The sequence below is a fragment of the Ranitomeya imitator genome, chromosome 2 (assembly GCF_032444005.1).
Source record: "Ranitomeya imitator isolate aRanImi1 chromosome 2, aRanImi1.pri, whole genome shotgun sequence".
In the NCBI taxonomy this organism is placed as follows: domain Eukaryota; kingdom Metazoa; phylum Chordata; class Amphibia; order Anura; family Dendrobatidae; genus Ranitomeya; species Ranitomeya imitator.
In genome coordinates, this window is record NC_091283.1 from 567,694,753 (window position 1) to 567,718,824 (window position 24,072).

At 44.7% G+C, this 24,072-nt stretch overlaps 2 protein-coding genes across 2 annotated transcripts in view; one reads left to right on the forward strand and one right to left on the reverse strand.

Moving 5' to 3' along the window:
• SEPTIN9 (septin 9) overlaps positions 1 to 24,072 on the reverse strand; it is a 417,355-nt gene that overhangs the window by 360,188 nt on the left and 33,095 nt on the right. The window lies entirely within an intron of this gene.
• LOC138665002 (serine/arginine repetitive matrix protein 1-like) lies at positions 13,415 to 19,138 on the forward strand. Its single transcript, XM_069752120.1, has 6 exons — positions 13,415 to 13,460; positions 15,265 to 15,322; positions 16,171 to 16,402; positions 16,569 to 16,764; positions 16,911 to 17,070; positions 17,997 to 19,138. Exons 4-6 carry the CDS (start codon positions 16,608 to 16,610, stop codon positions 19,072 to 19,074), a joined length of 1,395 nt encoding a protein of 464 aa, XP_069608221.1. The 5' UTR covers positions 13,415 to 13,460; positions 15,265 to 15,322; positions 16,171 to 16,402; positions 16,569 to 16,607; the 3' UTR covers positions 19,075 to 19,138.

Here is a 24,072-nt window from a genome sequence, read left to right on the forward strand (position 1 = left end):
GTCACGAATCGCTAGCGAGATCGTCTAGTGTGACGGTACCTTTAGACATAGTTAAGTGTTGGGACTAGCCCAGAGAGGGGGTACTTTGAAGCAGGATCAGAGAGGACTTCCTGGTAGTGACTCAGACAGGGCCTGGCTTGCAGCTAGAGCAGACATTTGGTCTGAGTACTCAGCAAGGTCGCATGCAGTGTGTGTTTTGTTTCAAGAGAGGAAGCAGATTGGGACAGATATAGCATAGTCCTTAGGCTAGGTTCACATTGCGCTAGGTGAGTCCGTCTAATGGACTTTTAAGTAATTTTAAGTAGTGAAAACGCAATATAACGGACATACTAACGCACCCATAGACTTGCATTGTCTGACGCATCGTGACGCATGCCAAAATTGGCATGCGTTTGTCACATAACGTTTTTTTTCTGACGGACCTTGGAACGCGGCTTGCAGCGTTTTCGGGTCCGGCCAAGCTAACGCAAGACTAACGGAAGCGTTAATTCTGCCATAGAAGGCTATTACAAACGCAGCCAGACGCAAATCATGAAAAACTTCCAAATAGAACCATATGTTTTAATAGCGTTTGAGGGTGGTCCATGTGGTCATGTGACAGGAAATGATTTCGGCCATTAAAGGAGGAGTATCCCTACCACACATTTTTCCTGAAAGGCACCATATGTATTCCGTAAGAAATTCACTTCGTGGATCCAATATCTCCTTTGAGAACTACGCTTTCTCTGCCGACGTCGCAACTGCATCAAGCGAAATCTAACAAGCTCAGACACAAACATCTTGCTAGCAGAAGTTCACTCGATGCTTTCAAAATGGAGAATGTGTATGCACCCACACCCGACGCTGACAAAAGGAGAAAAAAAAAAGAGAACAACTTTATTGACAGTGACAAACGCAGACAAACGAATACTTCGCGAACGGACATCCAAATGACAAAAACGCAGTCACGTGCATTAACGCAAGCGTTAACGTGAAGCCGATTTTTTTCATCAAATTTGGCTCTTTTTCTGTACATGCGTTTAACGGATCCGTTTAATGCAATGTACTTGACGCAATGTGAACCTAGCCTTAGGAATAGACAGAGAGAGGGAGAAAGAGAGAGAGTTACAGGCCCCTAGGTGTTAATGTGGATAATTTGAATATCCAATAGGATTGTCTGTTAATGAGTCTTTGGAATCTGCTGGGTACATTCTCTAATACCTGTTCAAGCATAATGAGTTTTATACCAGAGAATCCTATTTTTCAAATTGTTCACATCAACATTTGAGGGCCCTAATGAATGCATAGCAACACTAGTCAATGAAGGGTGCTATAAGGTTTATTTTTTATTTTTATTTTTTGAAGAGGGGGTTTTCTCTTCAGACTACATTTTTATTATATGCTTTTGAGTATGTATTTTATATTCCTATTTATATTATACTAGATTGTGGCCCGATTCTAACGCATCGGGTATTCTAGAATATGCATGTCCCCGTAGTATATGGACAATGATGATTCCAGAATTCGCGGCAGACTGTGCCCGTCACTGATTGGTCGAGGAAACCTTTATGACATCATCGTCGCCATGGCAACCATTATGACATCTACGTCGATACTGTGCCCGTCGCTGAATCAGAGACGCGGGATATCTACGTCCTTTATGACATCATCGTCGCTGTGCCCGTCGCTGATTGGTCGAGGCCTGGCATCGGGTATTCTAGAATATGCATGTCCCCGTAGTATATGGACAATGATGATTCCAGAATTCGCGGCAGACTGTGTCCTTCGCTGATTGGCCGAGGCAACCTTTATGACTTCATCGTCGCCATGGCAACCATTATGACATCATCGTCGCTGTGCCCGTTGCTGATTGGTCGAGGCCTGGCGGCCTCGACCAATCAGAGACGCAGGATGTCTACGTCCTTTATGACATCATCGTCGCTGTGCCCGTTGCTGATTGGTCGAGGCCTGGCGGCCTCGACCAATCAGAGACGCGGGATTTCCAGGACAGACAGAAAGACAGACAGACAGACAGACAGAAAGACAGACAGACGGAAAAACCCTTAGACAATTATATATATAGACTAGATGGTGGCCCGATTCTAATGCATCGGGTATTCTAGAATATGCATGTCCCCGTAGTATATGGACAATGATGAGTCCAGAATTCGCGGCAGACTGTGCCCGTCACTGATTGGTCGAGGCAACCTTTATGACATCATCGTCGCCATGGCAACCATTATGACATCTACGTCGATACTGTGCCCGTCGCTGAATCAGAAACGTGGGATTTCTACGTCCTTTACGACATCATCGTCGCTGTGCCCATTGCTGATTGGTCGAGGCTTGGCGGCCTCGACCAATCAGAGACGCGGGATTTCCAGGACAGACAGACAGACAGACAGAAAGACAGACGGAAAAACCCTTAGACAATTATATATATAGATATAGCAGCCACATAGTATATAGCACAGGCCATGTAGTATATGGGAGCCATGTAGTATATAGCAGACAAATACTACGTGGCCTGTGCTATATATTATGTGGCTGCTATATATATACATATTGTAGAATACCCAATGCGTTAATACAGGCCACAAAATATAGAACAGTGTCCACGCAGTATATAACACAGCCACGTACTATATAACACAGCCCACGCAGTATATAGCAGCCACGCAGTATATAACACAGGCGACGTAGTATATAACACAGGCCATGCAGTATATAACACTGGCCACGTAATATGTAGCAGAGCCCACGCAGTATATAGCTGCCACGTAGTATATAACACTGCCCACGCAGTATATAGCAGCCATGTAGTATATAACACTGCCCACGCAGTATATAACAGTGGCCACGTAATATATAGCACAGCCCACACAGTACATAACACAGCCCACGCAGTATATAACACTGCCCATGTAGTATATAGCAGCCACGCAGTATCTAACACAGCCCACATAGTATACAGCAGTGTGGGCACCATATCCATGTTAAAAAAAATAATTAAAATATAAAATAGTTATATACTCACCCGGCGGGATCAACCGAAGCTCCGGCGATACGCGCGCGGCTGCCGCCATCTTCCGTTCCCAGGATGCATTGCAAAATTACCCAGATGACTTAGCGGTCTCGCGAGACCGCTAAGTCTTCTGGGTAATTTCGCAATGCATCGCTGGGAACGGAAGATGGCGGCAGGCGCGAGCGGATCGTCGGACAACGGAGGGTGAGTATGGCAGGTTTTTTGTTTTTTTATTATTTTTAACATTAGATCTTTTTACTATTGTTGCCGCATAGGCAGCATCAATAGTAAAAGGTTGGGGACACACAGGGTTAATAGCAGCGGTTACGGAGAGCGTTACCGGCGGCATAACGCGGTCCATTACCGCCGGCATTAACCCTGTGTGAGCGGTGACTGGAGGGGAGTATGCGGGCGCCGGGCACTGACTGCGGGGAGTAAGGAGCGGCCATTTTCTTCTGGACTGTGGCTGTCACTGATTGGTCGCAGCAAAACAGCCATGACCAATCAGTGACTTGGATTTCCATGACAGAGGCCGCGACCAATGAATATCCGTGACAGACAGACAGAAAGACAGACAGACGCAAGTGACCCTTAGACAATTATATTACAGATATTTAACATTAATTGTTGATGTTTTTTAGCATTTTTAATATGCTATATTACATGTGGCAACTAAGTAACTTGATTTGTGATGTCACTGTGGATGATAAGATTAGGACGTATTATCTGTCTGTATAAGCCTGAGGAAGGAGCTAGACCAGCTCGGAAATGCATAGCTTGAATAAAGAAATTAATTTTATGTAGCTTTTCTATCTCCAGTCATTGGCAGTGCTGCTTTGGAGAATGAGTATTCACTTTTCCATTTCTTTTGTTAAACAAGATGTATCACTGTTGAGTGACCTGAGCCCTGACCACTTGCATATTTGTCACATACAGTGGGGAAAAAAAGTATTTAGTCAGCCACCAATTGTGCAAGTTCTCCCACTTAAAAAGATTAGAGAGGCCTGTAATTGACATAATAGGCAGACCACAAATATGAGCGTCAAAATGAGAAAACAAATCCAGAAAATCACCTTGTCTTATTTGGCAAGATTTATTTTGCAAAATATGGTGGAAAATAAGTATTTGGTCACCTAAAAACATACAAGATTTCTGGCTCCACAAATCTGTAATTTCTTCTTTAAGAGGCTCCTCTGTCCTCCACTCATTACCTGTAGTAATGGCACCTGTTTGAACTTGCTATCAGTATAAAATACACCTGTCCGCAACCTTAAAGAGTCACACTCCAAACTCCACTCTGGTGAAGAGAAGATCAAAGAGCTGTCGAATGACAAGAAACAAAATTGTAGCCCTGCACCAGGCTGGGAAGACTGAATCTGCAATAGGCAAGCAGCTTGGTGTGATGAAATCAACTGTGGGAGCAATAATAAGAAAATGAAAGACCTTCAAGACCATTGATAATCTCCCTCGATCTGGGGCTCCATGCAAGATCTCACCCCGTGGGGTCAAAATGATCACAAGAACGGTGAGCTAAAATCTCAGAACCACACGGGGGGAACCTAGTGAATAACCTGCATAGAGCTGGGACCACCATAGCAAAGGCTACCATCAGTAACACACTAGGCCACCAAGGACTCAGATCCTGCAGTGCCAGATGTTTCCCCCTGCTTAAGCCAGTACATGTTCAGGCCCATTTGAAGTTTGCTAGAGAGCATCTGGATTATCCAGAAGAGTATTGGGAGAATGTCATATGGCCTGATGAAACCAAAGTAGAACTGTTTGGTAGAAACAAAACTTGTCATGTTTGGAGGAGACAGAATGCTAAGGTGCAACCAAAGAACACCATACCTACTGTGAAGCATGGGGGTGGCAACATCATGCCTTGGGGCTGTTTCTCTGCAAAGGGACCATGACGACTGATCCATGCACATGAAAGAATGAATGGGGCCATGTATCGTGAGTTTTTGAGTGCAACCCTCTTTCCATCAGCAAGGGCATTGAAGATGAAACGGGGATGAGTCTTTCAGCATGATAATGATCTCAAGCACACCGCCAGGGCAATGAAGGAATGGCTTTGTAAGAAGCATATGAAGGTCCTGGAGTGGCCTAGCCAGTCTCCAGATCTCAACCCCACAGAAAACCTTTGGAGGGAGTTGAAAGTATGTGATGCCCAGCACCAGGCCCAAAACATCACTTCTCTAAAGGAGATCTGCGTGGAGGAATGGGCCGATATACCACCAACAGTGTGTGCCAACCTTGTAAAGACTTACAGAAAACATTTGACCACTGTCATTGCCAACAAAGGATATACAACAAAATATTCAGATGAGCTTTTGTTAACTATAGAGATACCTACTGTATCCCTTTCTATCTTGGTGAGCAACATGGGATCCAGTGGGGGATAGCAAAACAGGAAGACTCCTACATTTTCTATGCTATTGGAATCATCTGTATCACCTTATCTGCAGGCTCATATAACTAAATGGGTTAACTTTCACAATACAGCCATCCGGCTCTTAAACCAATAAGAGTGTACACTGTTATGACCTGGTGGTTAGGAGCACCAGGAATGACCTGATAGTTAAACCTCATACAGGACGAGCTCTGGGATGTGGGAACTCTGCTGACCGCAAGCCCTAATCCTATCACACACACTAGAAATAGCCGTGGAGCGCTCCTGACCAGACCTAGGCGCCTTGTCACAGCCTAAGAACTATCTAGCCCTAGAGATGGAAAATAAAGCCTACCTTGCCTCAGAGAAATTCCCCAAAGGTAAAGGAAGCCCCCCACATATATTGACTGTGAGTAAAGATGAAAGTCACAAACGCAGAAATGAAACAGGTTTCAGCAAAGGGAGGCCAGACTTACTAAATAGACAGAGGATAGGAAAGGTAACTTTGCGATCTGCACAAAAACCTACAAAAGACCACGCAGAGCGTGAAAAAAGGACCTCCGCACCGACTCACGGTGCGGAGGGGCCACTCTGCATCCCAGAGCTTCCAGCTAGCAAGACAAAATCATGATAACCAGCTGGACAAGAAAACAGAGAACAAATAATGACTATCAGGAACTTAGCTTCTGCAGGAGAAGGCAGGTCACCAGAGAGATCCAGGAGCGAACTGAACCAATGCAAAAACATTGACAGCTGGCATGGAGTAACGATCTGAGAGGAGTTAAATAGAGCAGCCAACCAAAGGATAAACCACGTCACCTCAGAAGCAGCAGCTTCACTCATAGCCACCAGAGGGAGCCCATAGACAGAACTCGCCGAAGTACCATTCACGACCACAGGAGGGAGTTCGACAACAGAATTCACAACAGTACCCCCCCATTGAGGAGGGGTCACCGAACCCTCACCAGAGCCCCCAGGCCGATCAGAATGAGCCAAATGAAAGGCACGAACAAGATCAGCAGCATGAACATCAGAGGCAAAAACCCAGGAATTATCTTCCTGACCATAACCCTTCCACTTGACCAGGTACTGGAGTTTCCGTCTCGAAACACGAGAATCCAAAATCTTCTCCACCACATACTCCAACTCCCCCTCGACCAACACCGGGGCAGGAGGATCAACGGAGGGAACCATAGGCGCCACGTATCTCCGCAACAACGACCTATGGAACACATTATGGATGGCAAAAGAAGCTGGAAGGTCCAAACGAAATGACACAGGATTAAGAACTTCAGAAATCTTATATGGCCCAATGAAACGAGGCTTAAATTTAGGAGAGGAAACCTTCATAGGAACGTGACAAGACGACAACCAAACCAAATCCCCAACACGAAGTCGGGGACCAACACAACGTCGGCTGTTAGCGAAACGTTGAGCCTTCTCCTGGGACAATGTCAAATTGTCCACCACATGAGTCCAAATCTGCTGCAACCTGTCCACCACCGCATCCACACCGCTCAACCTGCCCTGAAGAAAAACGAGGATGGAAACCAGAATTACAGAAAAAAGGAGAAACTAAAGTAGCCGAGCTGGCCCGATTATTAAGGGCGAACTCAGCCAAAGGCAAGAAGGACACCCAATCATCCTGATCAGCAGAAACAAAGCATCTCAGATATGTCTCCAAAGTCTGATTAGTTCGTTCGGTTTGGCCATTAGTCTGAGGATGGAAAGCCGAAGAAAAAGACAAATCAATGCCCATCTTAGCGCAAAAGGACCGCCAAAACCTCAAAACAAACTGGGAACCTCTGTCCGAGACGATGTTCTCTGGAATGCCATGCAAACGAACCACCTGCTGGAAAAACAAAGGCACCAAATCAGAGGAGGAAGGCAATTTAGATAAGGGTACCAAATGGACCATCTTAGAGAAGCGACCCAAATGACCGACATCTTTTGAGAAACAGGGAGATCAGAAATACAATCCAAGGAAATATGCGTCCAGGGCCTCTTCGGGATCGGCAAGGGCAAAAGCAACCCACTGGCACGAGAACAGCAGGGCTTAGCCCGAGCACAAGTCCCACAAGACTGCACAAAAGAACGCACATCCCGTGACAAAGAAGGCCACCAAAAGGATCTAGCCACCAAATCTCTGGTACCAAAGATTCCAGGATGACCAGCCAACACTGAACAATGAATCTCAGAGATAACTCTACTAGTCCATCTATCAGGGACAAACAGTTTCTCCGTAGGACAACGGTCAGGTCTATCAGCCTGAAACTTTTGCAGCACACACCGCAAATCAGGGGAAATGGCAGACAAAATTACCCCTTCTTTAAGAATACCCGCCGGCTCCGGAACACCCGGAGAGTCAGGCACAAAACTCCTCGACAGGGCGTCAGCCTTCACATTCTTAGATCCCGGAAGGTATGAAACCACAAAATCAAAACGGGAGAAAAAGAGCGACCATCGAGCCTGTCTAGGATTCAACCGTTTGGCAGACTCGAGATAAGTCAAATTCTTGTGATCCGTCAAGACCACCACGCGATGTTTAGCTCCTTCAAGCCAATGTCGCCACTCCTCAAATGCCCACTTCATGGCCAACAACTCCCGATTGCCCACATCATAATTGCGCTCAGCAGACGAGAATTTTCTAGAAAAGAAGGCACAGGGTTTCATCACCGAGCCATCAGAACTTCTTTGCGACAAAACAGCCCCTGCTCCAATCTCAGAAGCATCAACCTCAACCTGAAAAGGGAGTGAAACATCTGGCTGGCACAACACAGGGGCAGAAGCAAAATGACGCTTCAACTCCTGAAAAGCCTCTACAGCCGCAGAGGACCAATTGACCACATCAGCACCTTTCTTGGTCAAATAAGTCAACGGTTTAGCAATACTGGAAAAATTAGCGATGAAGCGACGATAAAAATTAGCAAAGCCCAGGAATTTCTGCAAGCTCTTCACAGATGTCGGCTGAGTCCAATCGTAAATGGCCTGAACTTTAACAGGGTCCATCTCGATAGTAGAAGGGGAAAAAATGAAACCCAAAAATGAAACCTTCTGAACTCTAAAGAGACACTTTGACCCCTTCACAAAAAAGGAATTTGCACGAAGGACCTGGAACACCATTCTGACCTGCTTCACATGAGACTCCCAATCATCCGAAAAGACCAAAATGTCATCCAAATATACAATCATGAATCTATCCAGATACTCTCGGAAGATGTCATGCATAAAGGACTGAAACACAGATGGAGCATTAGAAAGCCCGAATGGCATAACCAGGTACTCAAAATGGCCCTCGGGCGTATTAAATGCCGTTTTCCATTCATCACCCTGTTTAATTCGCACAAGATTATACGCACCACGAAGATCTATCTTGGTGAACCAACTAGCCCCCTTAATCCGAGCAAATAAATCAGACAGCAGCGGCAAAGGATACTGAAATTTGACTGTGATCCTATTAAGAAGGCGGTAATCAATACAAGGTCTCAAAGAACCATCCTTCTTGGCCACAAAAAAGAACCCTGCTCCCAATGGTGACGACGACGGACGAATATGACCCTTCTCCAAGGATTCCTTTATATAACTCCGCATAGCGGCGTGCTCTGGCACAGATAAATTAAACAGACGGCCCTTACGGAAACTTACTACCAGGAATCAAATTAATAGCACAGTCGCAATCCCTATGAGGAGGTAGGGCACCAGATTTGGGCTCTTCAAAAACATCCCGGTAATCTGATAAAAACTCAGGAACTTCAGAAGGAGTGGAAGGCGAAATTGACAGCAATGGAACATCACCATGTACCCCCTGACAACCCCAGCTGGACACAGACATAGATTTCCAATCCAACACTGGATTATGGACCTGTAGCCATGGCAACCCCAAAACGACCACATCATGCAGATTATGCAACACCAAAAAGCGAATATCCTCCTGATGTGCAGGAGCCATGCACATGGTCAATTGAGTCCAGTACTGAGGCTTATTCTTGGCCAAAGGCGTAGCATCAATTCCTCTCAATGGAATAGGATACTGCAAGGGCTCCAAGAAAAAACCACAGCGCCTGGCAAACTCCAAGTCCATCAAATTCAGGGCAGCGCCTGAATCCACAAATGCCATTACAGAATAGGACGACAGAGAGCAAATCAGAGTAACAGACAAAAGAAATTTAGACTGTACCGTACCAATGATGGCAGACCTAGCGAACCGCTTAGTGCGCTTAGGACAATCGGAGATAGCATGAGTGGATTCACCACAGTAAAAACACAGCCCGTTCCGATGTCTGTGTTCTTGCCGTTCAGCTCTGGTCAAAGTCCTATCACACTGCATAGGCTCAGGCCTATGCTCAGAGAATACCGCCAGATGGTGCACAGCTTTGCGCTCACGCATGCGCCGATCGATCTGAGTGGCCAAAGACATAGACTCATTCAGACCAGCAGGCGTGGGAAATCCCACCATGACATCTTTAAGGGCTTCAGAAAGACCCTTTCTGAAAATTGCCGCCAGGGCACATTCATTCCACTGAGTAAGCACAGACCACTTTCTAAACTTCTGACAGTACACCTCCGCTTCATCCTGACCCTGACACACAGCCAGCAAGATTTTTTCTGCCTGATCCACCGAATTTGGTTCATCATAAAGCAATCCAAGTGCCAGAAAAAACGCATCAACATCACGCAATGCAGGATCTCCTGGCGCAAGGGAAAATACCCAGTCTTGAGGGTCACCACGCAACAAAGAAATAATGATTTTTACCTGTTGAACGGGGTCACCAGAGGAGCGGGGTTTCAAAGCTAGAAACAGTTTACAATTATTTTTGAAATTCAACAACCTAGATCTATCCCCAGAAAATAAGTCAGGAATAGGAATTCTAGGCTCTAACATCGGATTCTGAACCACAAAATCTTGAATGTTTTGTACCCTTGCAGTGAGATGATCCACACAAGAGGACAGACCTTGAATGTCCATATCTACACCTGTGTCCTGAACCACCCAAAGGTCTAGGGGAAAAGAAAGACAAAACACAGTGCAAAGAAAAAAAAATGGTCTCAGAAGTTCTCATCCCTCTATTGAGATGCATTAATACTTTGGGCCAGCTGTACTGTTATGACCTGGTGGTTAGGAGCACCAGGAATGACCTGATAGTTAAACCTCATACAGGACGAGCTCTGGGATGTGGGAGCTCTGCTGACCGCAAGCCCTAATCCTATCACACACACTAGAAATAGCCGTGGAGCCCTCCTGACCAGTCCTTGGCGCCTCGTCACAGCCTAAGAACTATCTAGCCCTAGAGATGGAAAATAAAGCCTACCTTGCCTCAGAGAAATTCCCCAAAGGTAAAGGAAGCCCCCCACATATATTGACTGTGAGTAAAGATGAAAGTCACAAACGCAGAAATGAAACAGGTTTCAGCAAAGGGAGGCCAGACTTACTAAATAGACAGAGGATAGGAAAGGTAACTTTGTGATCAGCACAAAAACCTACAAAAGACCACGCAGAGTGTGCAAAAAGGACCTCCGCACTGACTCACGGTGCGGAGGGGCCACTCTGCATCCCAGAGCTTCCAGCTAGCAAGACAAAATCATGATAACCAGCTGGACAAGAAAACAGAGAACAAATAATGACTATCAGGAACTTAGCTTCTGCAGGAGAAGGCAGGTCACCAGAGAGATCCAGGAGCGAACTGAACCAATGCAAAAACATTGACAGCTGGCATGGAGTAACGATCTGAGAGGAGTTAAATAGAGCAGCCAACCAAAGGATAAACCACGTCACCTGTGTAAGGAACCTCAGAAGCAGCAGCTTCACTCATAGCCACCAGAGGGAGCCCATAGACAGAACTCGCCGAAGTACCATTCACGACCACAGGAGGGAGTTCGACAACAGAATTCACAACAGTACACTGATGCATTGAGACGTTATAAATTGGCTTTACGCAAGTGCATCCTTTTCCTGTGATTGTATTAGCTAACGTAATTTGGGGATACGATGTATGATTGATAAACTGCATATGATTGGTTGGTGGTGGCCATCTTGCCTGAGTCATAGACCAATGCATGAAGATACATGCTATGGAGACATCTGTGAAACTGCATGTGATTAGCTGGCTGTGGCTATCTTGCCAGAGCCATGGACCAATACACAGAGATACATGCTGTGGAGTCATCTGTGAAACTGCGTGTGATTGGTTGGCGGTGGTTGTATTGCTGGAGACCAATGGATACAGGTACAATTTATTCTAAACTCAGCTGCCCGACTAATCCACCTGTCCCCCCGCTATTCCCCGGCCTCTCCTCTCTGTCAATCCTTTCACTGGCTCCCTCTTACCCAGGCACTCCAGTACAAAAGCCTAACCATGACATACAAAGCCATCCACAACCTGTCTGCTCCATACATCTGTGACCTCGTCTCCCGGTACTTACCTGCACGCAACCTCCGATCCTCATAAGATCTCCTTCTCTACTCCCATCTTATCTCCTCTTCCCACAATCGCATACAAGATTTCTCTCGTGTATCACCCCTAATCTGGAACTCTCTACCACAACATATCAGACTGTCACCTACCATCGAAACCTTCAAAAAGAACCTGAAGACCTACCTCTTCCAGCAAGCCTACAACCTGAAGTAACCACCGATCGACCAAACCACTGCACGACCAGCTCTATCCTCACCTACTGTATCCTCACCCATCCCTTGTAGATTGTGAGCGGGCAGGGTCCTCTCTCCTCCTGTACCAGTTGTGATTTGTATTGTTCAAGATGATTGTGCTTGTTTTTATTATGTATACCCCTCCTCACATGTAAAGCGCCATGGAAGAAATGGCGCTATAATAATAATAAATAATAATAATAATACTATGGAGACATTTGTCTCCATCGTAAAGATATCCACCATAGACATAACATGTTTTCCTATACCCTGAAGACAAAGTAGTTGCTCTGTCCAGGTTACGGTATATATATTCTGTCTTTTTTTCGCTCCAAAATTCATCAAGGTTAGGGATGACTTTTTGTGAGTGCAAGACTCTCTATGGTCCTGTAGAGTTAGATGACGTTGAGCGGGGGCACCAAATCTTGCGTGCTTTACATAGGTAACCAACCTCTGTGGTAGGGCATTTCTTAGGGAAAGTATCAGATCCACCAGGAATCAGGTCCTCCTTTGCCCTGTATTCTGACCTACTCAGTCCTGTAGTTTACCTGGTATTATAGTGGATAACCAAATTCACGCAGGCCAACATTATTTGTATATTCCAGGAACTAGTGTGATGTTTTATTTTAATTGTGATAAATAAAACTTACCGTATCTTTTATTGGGGGGAAAGTTTTGCATAGTTAGATTTTGGTTACATTCCTCACCTCATTATTATAAATTTGTGACTAAAAACTATGCTGCATACCAAAAACTCAATGGCAGGGGTGGAACTTTTTCTTAAGTATATAGTGAACGGTAACATTTCCATAGTGACTTGACTCACATATTGGCGTAAGAAACAAATTGCCAACTTTGCTTTGAGCAATAAAATAACTTGTTCTGCCACTGTCTAAAAACCTACCAGTGTCATTGTTATGGAGCCAGGGAATATCTGATGATCTTCCTCTTGTTTGTTCAGTGAAAAAAATGTTGGATGTTACTCACCTTTGTACCTATAAGACATATAAAATGAATGCAACATGTATATTAATATATACCTATATCTTTTTTTAGGGAACAAAAAAAACCTCAGTTTTGGGATCACATCGAAATGCGATATGCAGTACAAACCAACATTCTTTGTGGCATATTCTTATTTGGCACTCCTTCCTTATATTTGCTCCTAGGCTATGTGCAGGGGGTGGAGAAGAGAGAAAGAGTACAGTTGAAGCCCAACTGAGAATCTGTAAACGGATGCCGCTATCTGCTGGTCAAAGGTGAAAGTGAAATGATAGTAGTAGGAACCTCAATAGTGGAAGTGCATGTTGCCAGGGAAGAGTTTGAAGGGTCAGGCCACACCTGTGTTGCAGTTGCCGAGCTGAAAAAAGGAGAAGTAGGCACCAGAACCTGTACCAGGCAGGTTGTTTGACTTTGAGGTAAGCTTATGGCCACCATCGACACAGAAGGGTCCGAGAGCGGTCAGTGCCGAAGAAGGCCTGAGCTATGTGGAAGATCCATAACCAGTGCCAGTAGAAGAACTGTGACCCCTGCCAGTAGAAGACCATAAGCAGTGCCAGTAGAAGACCGTGACCAGATCAGAACCAGGCTTGGGAAACAATCCAGCTATAGCAGAGGAAAGATCCTGTTGGTCATTACTTCCAGCGTAGATGTACGGTACAGGGTGTGGGCTGGGGCCATGCTTCAGGGAATGGAGACTGCCAGTGATACAAGCGCACTGTATATCTAGTGACTCACATATCTAGGACTTGCAGCCTAGCAGGAAATATCAGTCACCCCCACTAGGGTCAATTTAAAGATCAGAGGAGCTTACAGAGACTGCAATGGGGACAAACTTACAACTCAGATTGAAGCCCAATAAGCTAAGGCATAAAGGCATCAATAGTCGTTTAACTGCTAGATAATAAGAACATTAAGAATAGTGTATATTATAGAATGTTGCATAGATATATTTAGTCGCATCGCTGTGTTCTACTAATGTCATTCTTACTGTGTTAAATGAATAGTGTTGGTTAAGCACCACTTTGCTGTTGCTCCAAGTAACTTGCTTATATATGCTCACCAAATGTTTTTTCAGGCAAGATTAGAGTAGGTCCGTTCCGAAACTTGTTTGTAAAAGTGCTAACTAAAAACTCAAAAGCATGAACATATTCATGTTTATGTTAATAAGACTGTAATCTGTTCAGGTTTCTCAGCATCTTTGAACAGATCGAGGTTTCTAAAAATGCAAAATTGTTAAAAGAAGTGACCTCATCATTGTCTCGACATTTTCTTCTCTGATTATGCTCTGTACTTTATAATAAAAGCCAATAAAAAAAGCTCTAAAAACTCCCGGAAGACACACAGCGTTTTGTCAATGTTTACTTCGGTGGAGCTTTCTTTATTGTTCAATGGAGCTGTAAATGCTGACTTTTTTGCCTCCTGAAAAAAACGTCATGTAATCATAACCTTAGCTTGGCATACAGTTTCTTGAGATATGTGGTACGAGAAATAAAAAAAAACATGATGATGCGGTATTTTATCCAAGAAATCTCTATATACACTAAGTGTGTGACCACTTCTTGTTTATTATGTGTTTTTCAGCCTGTCAAGGGTTTTACTAGCTTACTGTAATATTGTTTGAAATGTATTTACTGATAAACTGGAGTTCTTAACCCAATCTAAAAAAAATGTATGAGTGGACACATCTGTATATTTTTTCTTGCATTTTATTTGCTTCTGTCATGATTCTTCCACTCAGTGAGTGATTGCTATGCTGCTCTATAGAAACTGTCTTGCTTAGGCTACGTTCACATTAGCGTCAAACGACGCTGCGTCGTCAACGCACGACAACGCATGCGTCATGCGCCCCTATCTTTATCATTGGGGACGCATGCGTTGCGTTGTCGTGCGTTTTCGGTAAAACGCACGACGCATGCGTCGTTTCACCGCACCTGGGTGGCGTCGGAGACGCTACCATGTTGCATTTTTTTAGCGTCCAAAAAACGCACGCGTCGCACTTGCGTCGCTCGTGCGTCGTCAATGCGTTCAATTTCCCATTGAAACCTATTGACAACGCACTTGCGTCGCGGGTGTGCGTCGTGCGTGCGTTGTGCGACGCATGCATCGTTAGATAAAATGAAACAAAAAAGTGTCTAGACAGTGTCTAGACAGTGCAAACAGTGAGAAAAACATCCCCCATATATAAAGAAAATGTTGGATTGTTTGTCACTTCTGCTGCAGGCTACACAACAGACTAGACACACTACCAATACTGTCTTTTCATCCGCTGTCCAGAGATGTAAGTATATAATGATTCTGTGCATTTTCTACATGTTTTTTAACATTATTTTTGCAAGTTGTGTATTATATTCTGCACTGTGGTTAAAGATATTGTGGTATTTTTAGTCTGGTTGTGATGTATGGCGTGGTATAGGATGGCGTTTCATTGTCTGCGGCCTTGATTATTGTTCTTTCCAGGATAGATTTTTCTTTTCCATTTTTTGGTTTGGTGGTGTTTTTTGTATTCAGTTGTGATGTTTTATTCGTGTGTTATATGATGGCGTTTAATAGTCTCCGGTCCTGTCGGTTTTATTGTAAAGTATGGTAGTATAGAATGATTCTGCGCCCTGTTATTAAATGTAATAATTTATATTGCAAGTTGTGTATTATGTTCAGCACTGTGGTTGTGTAAAGACATTGTTGTATGTTTCTGGTTGTGATGTATGGCGTTGTATGGCCTTTTATTGTCTCCGGCCCTGTCGGTTTTATTGTAAAGTATGGTGTGTCATTAATGTTTCTGCCCTTAATTTTTGGGGGTTGTTAATTTTTTCCTTTCAAAAATCTATTGTGTTTTTTGTGTTGCTCCATTCATACTGTACTTTAAAAAAAAAAAACTCTTTTGGGATTACTACATTGGGTCTGTTGTAGATTAGTTTTCTTATCTTTAGGCTTTTGTACTCTGGCATTGGGTTGTCTCTGCCATTGTTTCTTTAATTTAATCAATGTGGCAGTGTTGTTTGCTCAGCGTTAGTTCAGTTGGAGTGCAATGTTCTTTGTGGTTTAAATGAATATTTTTTTTTTTTTTATATATATTGCTGGATTGTGCATAGGAGCATAGGATCAATGTTATTTTGTTCTTTATTTCAGAATAGCATTAGTCATGGCCAGCGGCAGCGATTCGAGCAACACCCCACCGCTGAGGAGTCCGGCGAGTACATCATCTACTATTGCTTACTATATTCGCTGTCATTTGTAGATGGGTCACTCAACTTTTTGGTAAACTATTTTGCAGGCTTCTTCAAGTGAGGAGGAGGACCAGGAGGAAGAGAGGGAGCAGGAGCAGAGACCACGGGGCCAAGCTGTGGTTGCAGGACGGAGAGTAAGTTTTTCTTTCAAACCTATTCATTTTTTTTCTGTAATTTTTTTGTTTTTGCGGGTATGGGGGGTGGTGGGAGGGGGTGGTGGGGTTTGTGGTAGGTGGCGGTGGAGGAGGTAGGGACAATTTTTTTTTTCTTGCAAACATTAATATTTTCCATTTATTCTAGGTTTCACAACGGGCCCTGGATGAACCACTGGATATTGACATGATGGTGGCATCCATTGAAGCACGGGGCCCGTTGTGGGACAGCCGTGACCCCCGGCACGCGGACCAGGGCATATTGCGGCGTCTGTGGTTAGAGGTGGCACAATCGCTGTGGGATGGCTTCGACAGCGCTTCCCCCAAGGCCAAAGCTAGTTTCCGTAAGTATTTCCAAAATGCTGCTGTGACCCATCATGCCAGGATTACACAACCGTCTGTGATGTCTTCTATTGGGATTGCACACGGTTGCGTAATCGTTTTCAATATATTCTCTAAAACATTTTTTATTTTTTATCTTTATACACAGTTAAACAATTGAAGACCAGATGGCGCTCCATGAAGGACCGTTTCAGGAGGGGCCTGAAAAAGGAGGGACAGACCCGTAGTGGTGCTGCAGCTTCAAGGACCTCGGTGTACAAGTACAACCGTATACTGCAGTTCTTGCGACCGGTCCTTGAAAGCAGAGAGTAAGTATAGTACCTATGCACACACCTAGTTTTTACAACATGCATATTCACATACTACATTCCAGCCACGTAGCTTATTGCCCAGCCATTTATTTTGGCAAGTACAAAGTATAGAAATGAAGAAAAAAAGGCAAGTTCACCGAGGCGTGAAACGTAAAAAATACATACTTTTATCCTCTTCAATCATAAGCAGAGGATGAAACATCAGCACAATACAATAGACACTATCTACGCGTTTCAGGAGACAGGGAACATGAGACCTGAAATGCGTAGATAGTGTTTTTATTGTATTGTGCAGATGTTTCATCCTCTGATTCTGATTGAAGTGAATAAAGTATTTTGTTTTTACTTTTCACGCCTCGTTGACCTCAAATTTTTTATTCATTTCTGGTCTTCTCACACTTGACACAGCGGCTCCCTTCTGGGATTACTACAATGGTGAGCTTGACTTACTAGCAATTTCCCTGAAATCTGAAGTATACAGAACACAGAAAGATAGTAGATTGGCCATGCCCAGCCAATATTTCATAGTGGAGTAGTATAGTGGCTATCCAGGTGTATCCCAGATTTTTTATACACAAAAAAGTAAAATATAATAGATACGGCATACATTCCACTGCAAAGCAGGTTATGTTCCCATGGTTGCTCAGCTCGCAGGACCTGTGATGACGTCTCTGTCACATGACCGTGACGTCCTGGCAGTTCCAACGTAAGCATAATTGTCTGGCGTTACAAACCGCAACCATGGGTGACTATTTTGAATAAATAAATGCATTTTTTTTTAATATTGATGGTGCATATGCAGTGTCAATATTAAAAATAGGTTAATATTAATGGCGGCAATGGATACCTGGCGGTAAAGTTTATTAATGACGCATGTGAAATGTGATATTTAGTATACTAATGGTTTCCTTATGTTTTCACAGAACACACAGCAGCACCCGCGAGACTGTCCGACCCTCTGGAGCGGTCCTTTGTGAAGCGCCATCTGAACTGTCGCAGCCATCCCACAGCGAGAGCAGGTCTGCACCACCACAATCTGGCGAACCGGCAGCCGGTCCATCAGATGTTCCCCTGGCCGAGGCCTCTGTCGCTCCTTCCTTCGGGTCTTCCCGACAGCGTCAGCGGGCCTCGGACAGGGCGGTCATGCCCGAATTTTTACATTTGAGCACCGTATTTCAGAATGGTTTCAAGGCGCTGTGCGATAAAATGTCCAATATCGAACGGCGTCTTGAAAACATCGAAACGGATCTCTCGAGGCCGGCCAAACATTTTTTTACTGCCATTCACAACGGCATGGTTGAACATCTTACGCCGGACCTCCAGATTTCGGTCATGCAGGGCTGCAACAATGTATATGTCACTGCTCTGCAGCAGGCTCGGGTCATGCAGTCAGCGACAAATGTGCCCGCAGTACCATCGCTGGCTGCCATGACTCCGACTCCTGCTGCAGAGCACCACCACAGAGCTCCGCGTGCCGAGGGCCACCGCCACCGCCACCACAGAACAGAGCCCCAAAGTTCAGAGCATGACAGGCCTTCAAGGGCACACAGACGGGAGGCCGACCCACACCCAGAGGGAGAGAGGAGGAAGAAAAAGAAGAAGACGACGACGACAAGCACTACGACCTTGGCTATGGCTGCTCCCAAAACTACCACCAGAACACAGCCTGGGTCGACCCGGAGCACACCAATTACCCAGGCTGGGTCTACACGGAGTACACCCAGTACCCAGCCTGGGTCTACAAGGAGTACACCATCTACACAGCCTGGGTCGACCCGGAGCCGGAGTAGCCAGCCAAGGACACTGGTCGTCCCTCCTCCTCCCTCACCTCCTGCTTTGGCAGTCTCGCCACCATCAACTGCCTGGATTGATGTCGGCATCCCGTCTAGTGTGATAGAGTATGCTGCTTCCTCCCCCTCGTCCTCCTCCTCGTTCTCCTCAACACCCCCAAAAAGTGGGGGATATCAATCCCCTTTAATAGCAGATGTAGATACCCCCTAATTACATTTTCCCATTTTTTATTTTGTGTCCCTAAATAAAACTGTTATTTTTTTTCTTTTAAAAATCGTTTTTATTGTCTCAAATAAAGTTTGCACCAAATCACACCTTGCGCCGTATACACAAATCTTGTCTTTGTAACACCTGATGTGCAATGTCTGACAATATGTTATCAATTTTTTTTTCATTGTTTTATAGGGCTGTCGCTCAGTGTACTATCAGATGTTACAAACACAAACAGCATTGCTCAATATGTCAAGTTTAAAATGTACCATCACACAACGATTTCAGTATAGATAAAGTTGTTTTTTGTGTGTAACCAACGTTATCTTTTCTGAAATTGTAAAACGATTGAGCACCTGCTGTGAGATTTTTGGTGTTAGCGAATGATTTGGATTTTTTGGGGGTAACTGATCACACGCTGTCATTGTTGGATCGGCGAGTTAGACACCGATCCAGCGATGTCTTTGTTTTAAACAAGGGAATATTGGGTTACTAGCGCAGTGTTTTAAACACTCAAATAAAAAGTGAACAATACCCCACAAATATAAAAAGGTGTCAACCACGTCCCTCGCCCTCATCTTTCCGCACTGACACTGTGATTCCCGCCTGTAAAGCTGAGCACACCGTTGACTTAATAATAAACGCTGTGCTGTGCTTTAGGGCTGGCACAGTACGGGAAGCTGACGGCGATGGACGTGTCACACACCGGAATATAATGTTTTTTTGTATATTTTAAAATTACATTTACAATGGTAAACATCGTGAGTGCGGCCATGCGCTTCATAACATTACCCAGATTACACGGGACTTGCTCTTTTTTGGTCGCTGGAGAGCTGTCTGTGTGACAGCTCTCCAGCAACCACGCGACAACTAAACAACGATCTCGGTCCAGTCGTATCACTGGTCGGTATCGTTGGATAATAGTTTTATTAATGTACCTTAAGAATATTGGTCAGGTGAGGTGGAAGCAATGTTCATAGTGTCGCCACTATTTGACTCTGGACGTATTCTAGCATCCTGAGTACAATAGTGTTAACTCTGTAGAGTTTTGCAAACATGATCGTCTCCCTCCTTGTCAAGCCAGGTTCCATATGAAAATAGTCTGCAGGATTAAAAATGGTTGACAAGGTGGGAGCCAATCATGTTATACGTCCAAACTATGGTACACACGGCTGAAAAATTTATTTGTTTTGTCACAGTCCATTTGGATACTGGTGCTCACATAAATTTTGTGGGACACACATTACTTTCACTAAAAATGGATTTTACAATTCTATTACTATGGAAAAACATATGGGAGATTTTTTTTGTGAAAACGGAAAGGCACAAGAACTTTATTTCAAAACACAACGCATTAGAAAATCAGGGGACATTATAACAATAACCAAACATAGGATGGTTAAATGACATGGACTCCACAGTGTTTACATGACATCATAATAACAAGATGAATTAAACCATTTGATCTTGCCATGAAACACGGCCAACATCTGAAACAAAGTATGCAGCAAATTGGTCCCTCATATGAGCAATCTCCACAGTTGTCCGCAGAGGATGATCTTGATAATCAGGCAATGGATTTGGTATGGGTTCATCGAGTTCCATGTTGACTCTCTCTTTATCAATAATAAAATTGTGGAGAACCACACACGCCTTCACCACCTCATCCACTGTTTCAATTTTCAAATTTATGGCGGATCCTAAGATACGCCATTTGGAGACCAGGATGCCAAAGGCGCACTCCACAGTTCTTCTGGCCCTGGACAGTCTATAATTAAAAATAGTTTTGGTGCAGTCCAACCCCCGACTGGAGTACGGTTTAAGTAGGTTGCCACTCATTTGAAAAGCCTCATCCCCAACCACAACAAATGGCAGGGCCGGTCCTTCGGTGTTGGGAAGAGGTCGTGGCTGGGGGAAATTAAAATTGTTCTCGTATAATCTTTGGCCCATGTCTGACTCCTTAAATGTCCGTGAATCATTTGCACGGCCAAATGCTCCAATGTCCACAGCGAGAAACCTGCAGTCCGCACCTGCAATTGCCATGAGCACGGTGGAAAAGTATTTTTTATAATTAAAAAAAAAGAGATCCACTTCTTGAAGGCTTGGTAATCCTAATGTGCTTCCCATCCACGGCTCCAATATAGTTAGGGAAAGAACAGACTTGTTCGAATTTTTGGGCGTTGGCCTGCCATATTTCTGTTGTAGGGATGGGTAAAAATTCCTCCCGGAGGTTGTCCCACAATGCGCGGCATGTGTCGGCAATAATACCAGACAGTGTGGAGACTCCAATACGAAACTGGAAATGCAGTGATCTCAAGGTCTCTCCGGTAGCCAGGAAACTGACAAGAAGAAAAATAAATAAATATAATTAATTACATTGTTATGAAAGAATTTTTCATTTTTAATTACAATCCCCCACCCCACAAAACAAAAACACGTTACTTTAAAAAATGGCAAGAACATATAAATCCTTCACATTCCATTACGTACCGTAGAGTCACCAGCAGACGTTCCTCGGGGGAAATCGATTTACGGAGCTGCGTGTCCTGCCTGGAAATGCTTCCTTCCACCAGACGCAGCAGATATCGGAAGCTGTTTTGAGACATCCTGATGTACTCGAAGTATTTCTCCTGGTTGTCATTTAACTCGCCAAACAGACAATGGTAGGCTCCACGACTCTCTCGGACTTCCACTATAGGGTGTAGCCAAAAACGCCGACAACTCCTTCTCCGTAGTTTGTCTCTTTTCCTCTGTTCATGACAGGCAATAGCATAAGCAATAGCAAGGGCTAATTCCAGCTCAAAATTGAGGTAGATACTCTCCATGGAACGATCCATCTTGATGCTCTATGGTTGGAAATAATCTATGCCGGGGTATATATACCACTATTACATTAATACCCACCCTCATCTACCCATTGGTGGCATTATCGATTGTCTAGACACTAGACCCACCCTCTTCTATTCATTGGTGGTGTTATCTAGTGTCTAGACACTAAATTGTGTGTAAAGATATAATCATTGTTTGACAACGCATGCGTCGTAAAACGCTGCGTTTTTTGTAAAAACGCAACAAAAACGCACAAAAAACGCTGCGTTTTACGACGCATCCGTCCGACGCTTGCGTCAAAAAAGGTGCGTTTTTGCGTGCATTTCCAATCCGTCGTGCGTTGCGTCGGCGACGCAGCGTCGCATGACGCTAATGTGAACGTAGCCTTAGTTGTCTGTGTCTTGATTGATGGCTTTGCTGTTCAGTACTGTGATGGGATTGCTGAGCTATCGGTGCCTTGATTGAAAACTTTACTTGATTGACAGCTCAACTGTCCAGTCTGTGACTGGGAGATGAGGGACTTTCTCCAGGTGTTCGGTGTTCTGGTGACTGCCCAGCTACTTAACTGAGCTGTCTGTCCCTGATCCCTGACAGACGTAGTTTATGATTCCTGGTGAGTGTTAGCCTGATTCTGTTGCTCTGAGTTTTGATCTTCTGCTGCCTGACCCCTTGGACCGTATTTTGACTATCCCTTTGTCTTGGCCTTTGGCTATTGATCCACTATCTCTTGTTATTGACCCTGGACTGTGACCTGACTTACGCCTTCATCTTTTCCATTGGTTATCTATGTATTCTCTTGGTATTAAACCCAGAACATCTGCCTCTTCTGCCTCACTGTCTGTCTGTGAGTAGTGACTTCTGTCACGATTCCTCCGCTCAATGAGTGATTGCTATGCTGTTGTCAGCATCTTGATTGACAGCTTGGCTGTCTAGTCCTGTAATGGACTTGCTGAGCTGTTGTTGCTTTGCTTGACAGCTCAGCTGTCCAATCTGTGGCTGAGAGGTGCAGAACTTTTTTCAACTGGTAACGGTGGAATTCACACTAAGAGTAGGAACACTCCTGTTGTGAATTCTGTGGCAGAGCTCCCTCCTGTGGTCACAAGTGGTACTTCGGCTGGTTCTCTCTGTGAGCTTCCGTTGGTGGAGGAAAGTGGTACTGCGGCTTCTGAGTTTCCTTCCTCAGGTGATGTGGTGAAGTCGTTAGGTGCTGCTCTATTTAACTCCACCTAGTGCTTGGATCCTGGCCTCCAGTCAATGTTCTAGTATTGGACCTGTTTCCTCCTGGATCGTTCCTGTGGCCTGCTGCTCTGCATAGCTAAGTTACTCTTTGCTATTTGTTTGCTGTTTTTTTCTGTCCAGCTTGTCAATTTGTTTTTTACTGCTTGCTGGAAGCTCTGGGACGCAGAGGGTGTACCTCCGTGCCGTTAGTTCGGTACGGAGGGTCTTTTTGCCCCCTTTGCGTGGTTTTTGTAGGGTTTTGTGTTGACCGCAAAGTTACCTTTCCTATCCTCGCTCTGTTCAGAAAGTTGGGCCTCACTTTGCTAAATCTATTTCATTTCTACGTTTGTCTTTTCATCTTAACTCACAGTCATTATATGTGGGGGCTGCCTTTTCCTTTGGGGTATTTCTCTGAGGCAAGGTAGGCTTATTTTCTATCTTCAGGCTAGCTAGTTTCTCAGGCCGTGCCGAGCTGCATAGGGAGCGTCAGGTGCAATCCATGGCTGCCTTTAGTGTGGTTGGAGAGGATTAGGGATTGCGGTCAACAGAGTTCCCACGTCTCAGAGCTCGTTCTTGTTTTTTGGGTTATTGCCAGGTCACTGTATGTGCGCTGACATCTATGTCCATTGTGGTACTGAATTACCTTTCATAACACACTCCACTTTGAGTCCATCTCCTGTTGTCTTGGATAATTTACCTCCTGGGTTGGTGTTGGGGTTTCCATGGCTGAATATTCATAATCCTGTTTTTACCCTTCGCCACGACAGCACCCCACATGAGAGAGAGGGATCCACCCATAGGAACAGGAAACCTACAGAATAAAAGGAGGCGGTCCCCTCTCCTCCTCAGTTTAGGTTTCCTATGGGAATCCGAAGTACCTACAGTCAAGAGGATTCCTGGGCCATGCACCCGCCTGCGTCGGTCTCCGTGGGAACGGCAGGGGCTGCGGTT

Coding starts and splice junctions, on each gene's coding strand:
- LOC138665002 (XM_069752120.1), top strand. CDS start 16,608: ATGATGGTGGCATCCATTGAAGCACGGGGCCCGTTGTGGGACAGCCGT. Junction 16,765..16,910: donor CAAGGCCAAAGCTAGTTTCC/GTAAGTATTTCC, acceptor CTTTATACACAG/TTAAACAATTGAAGACCAGA. Junction 17,071..17,996: donor CCGGTCCTTGAAAGCAGAGA/GTAAGTATAGTA, acceptor ATGTTTTCACAG/AACACACAGCAGCACCCGCG.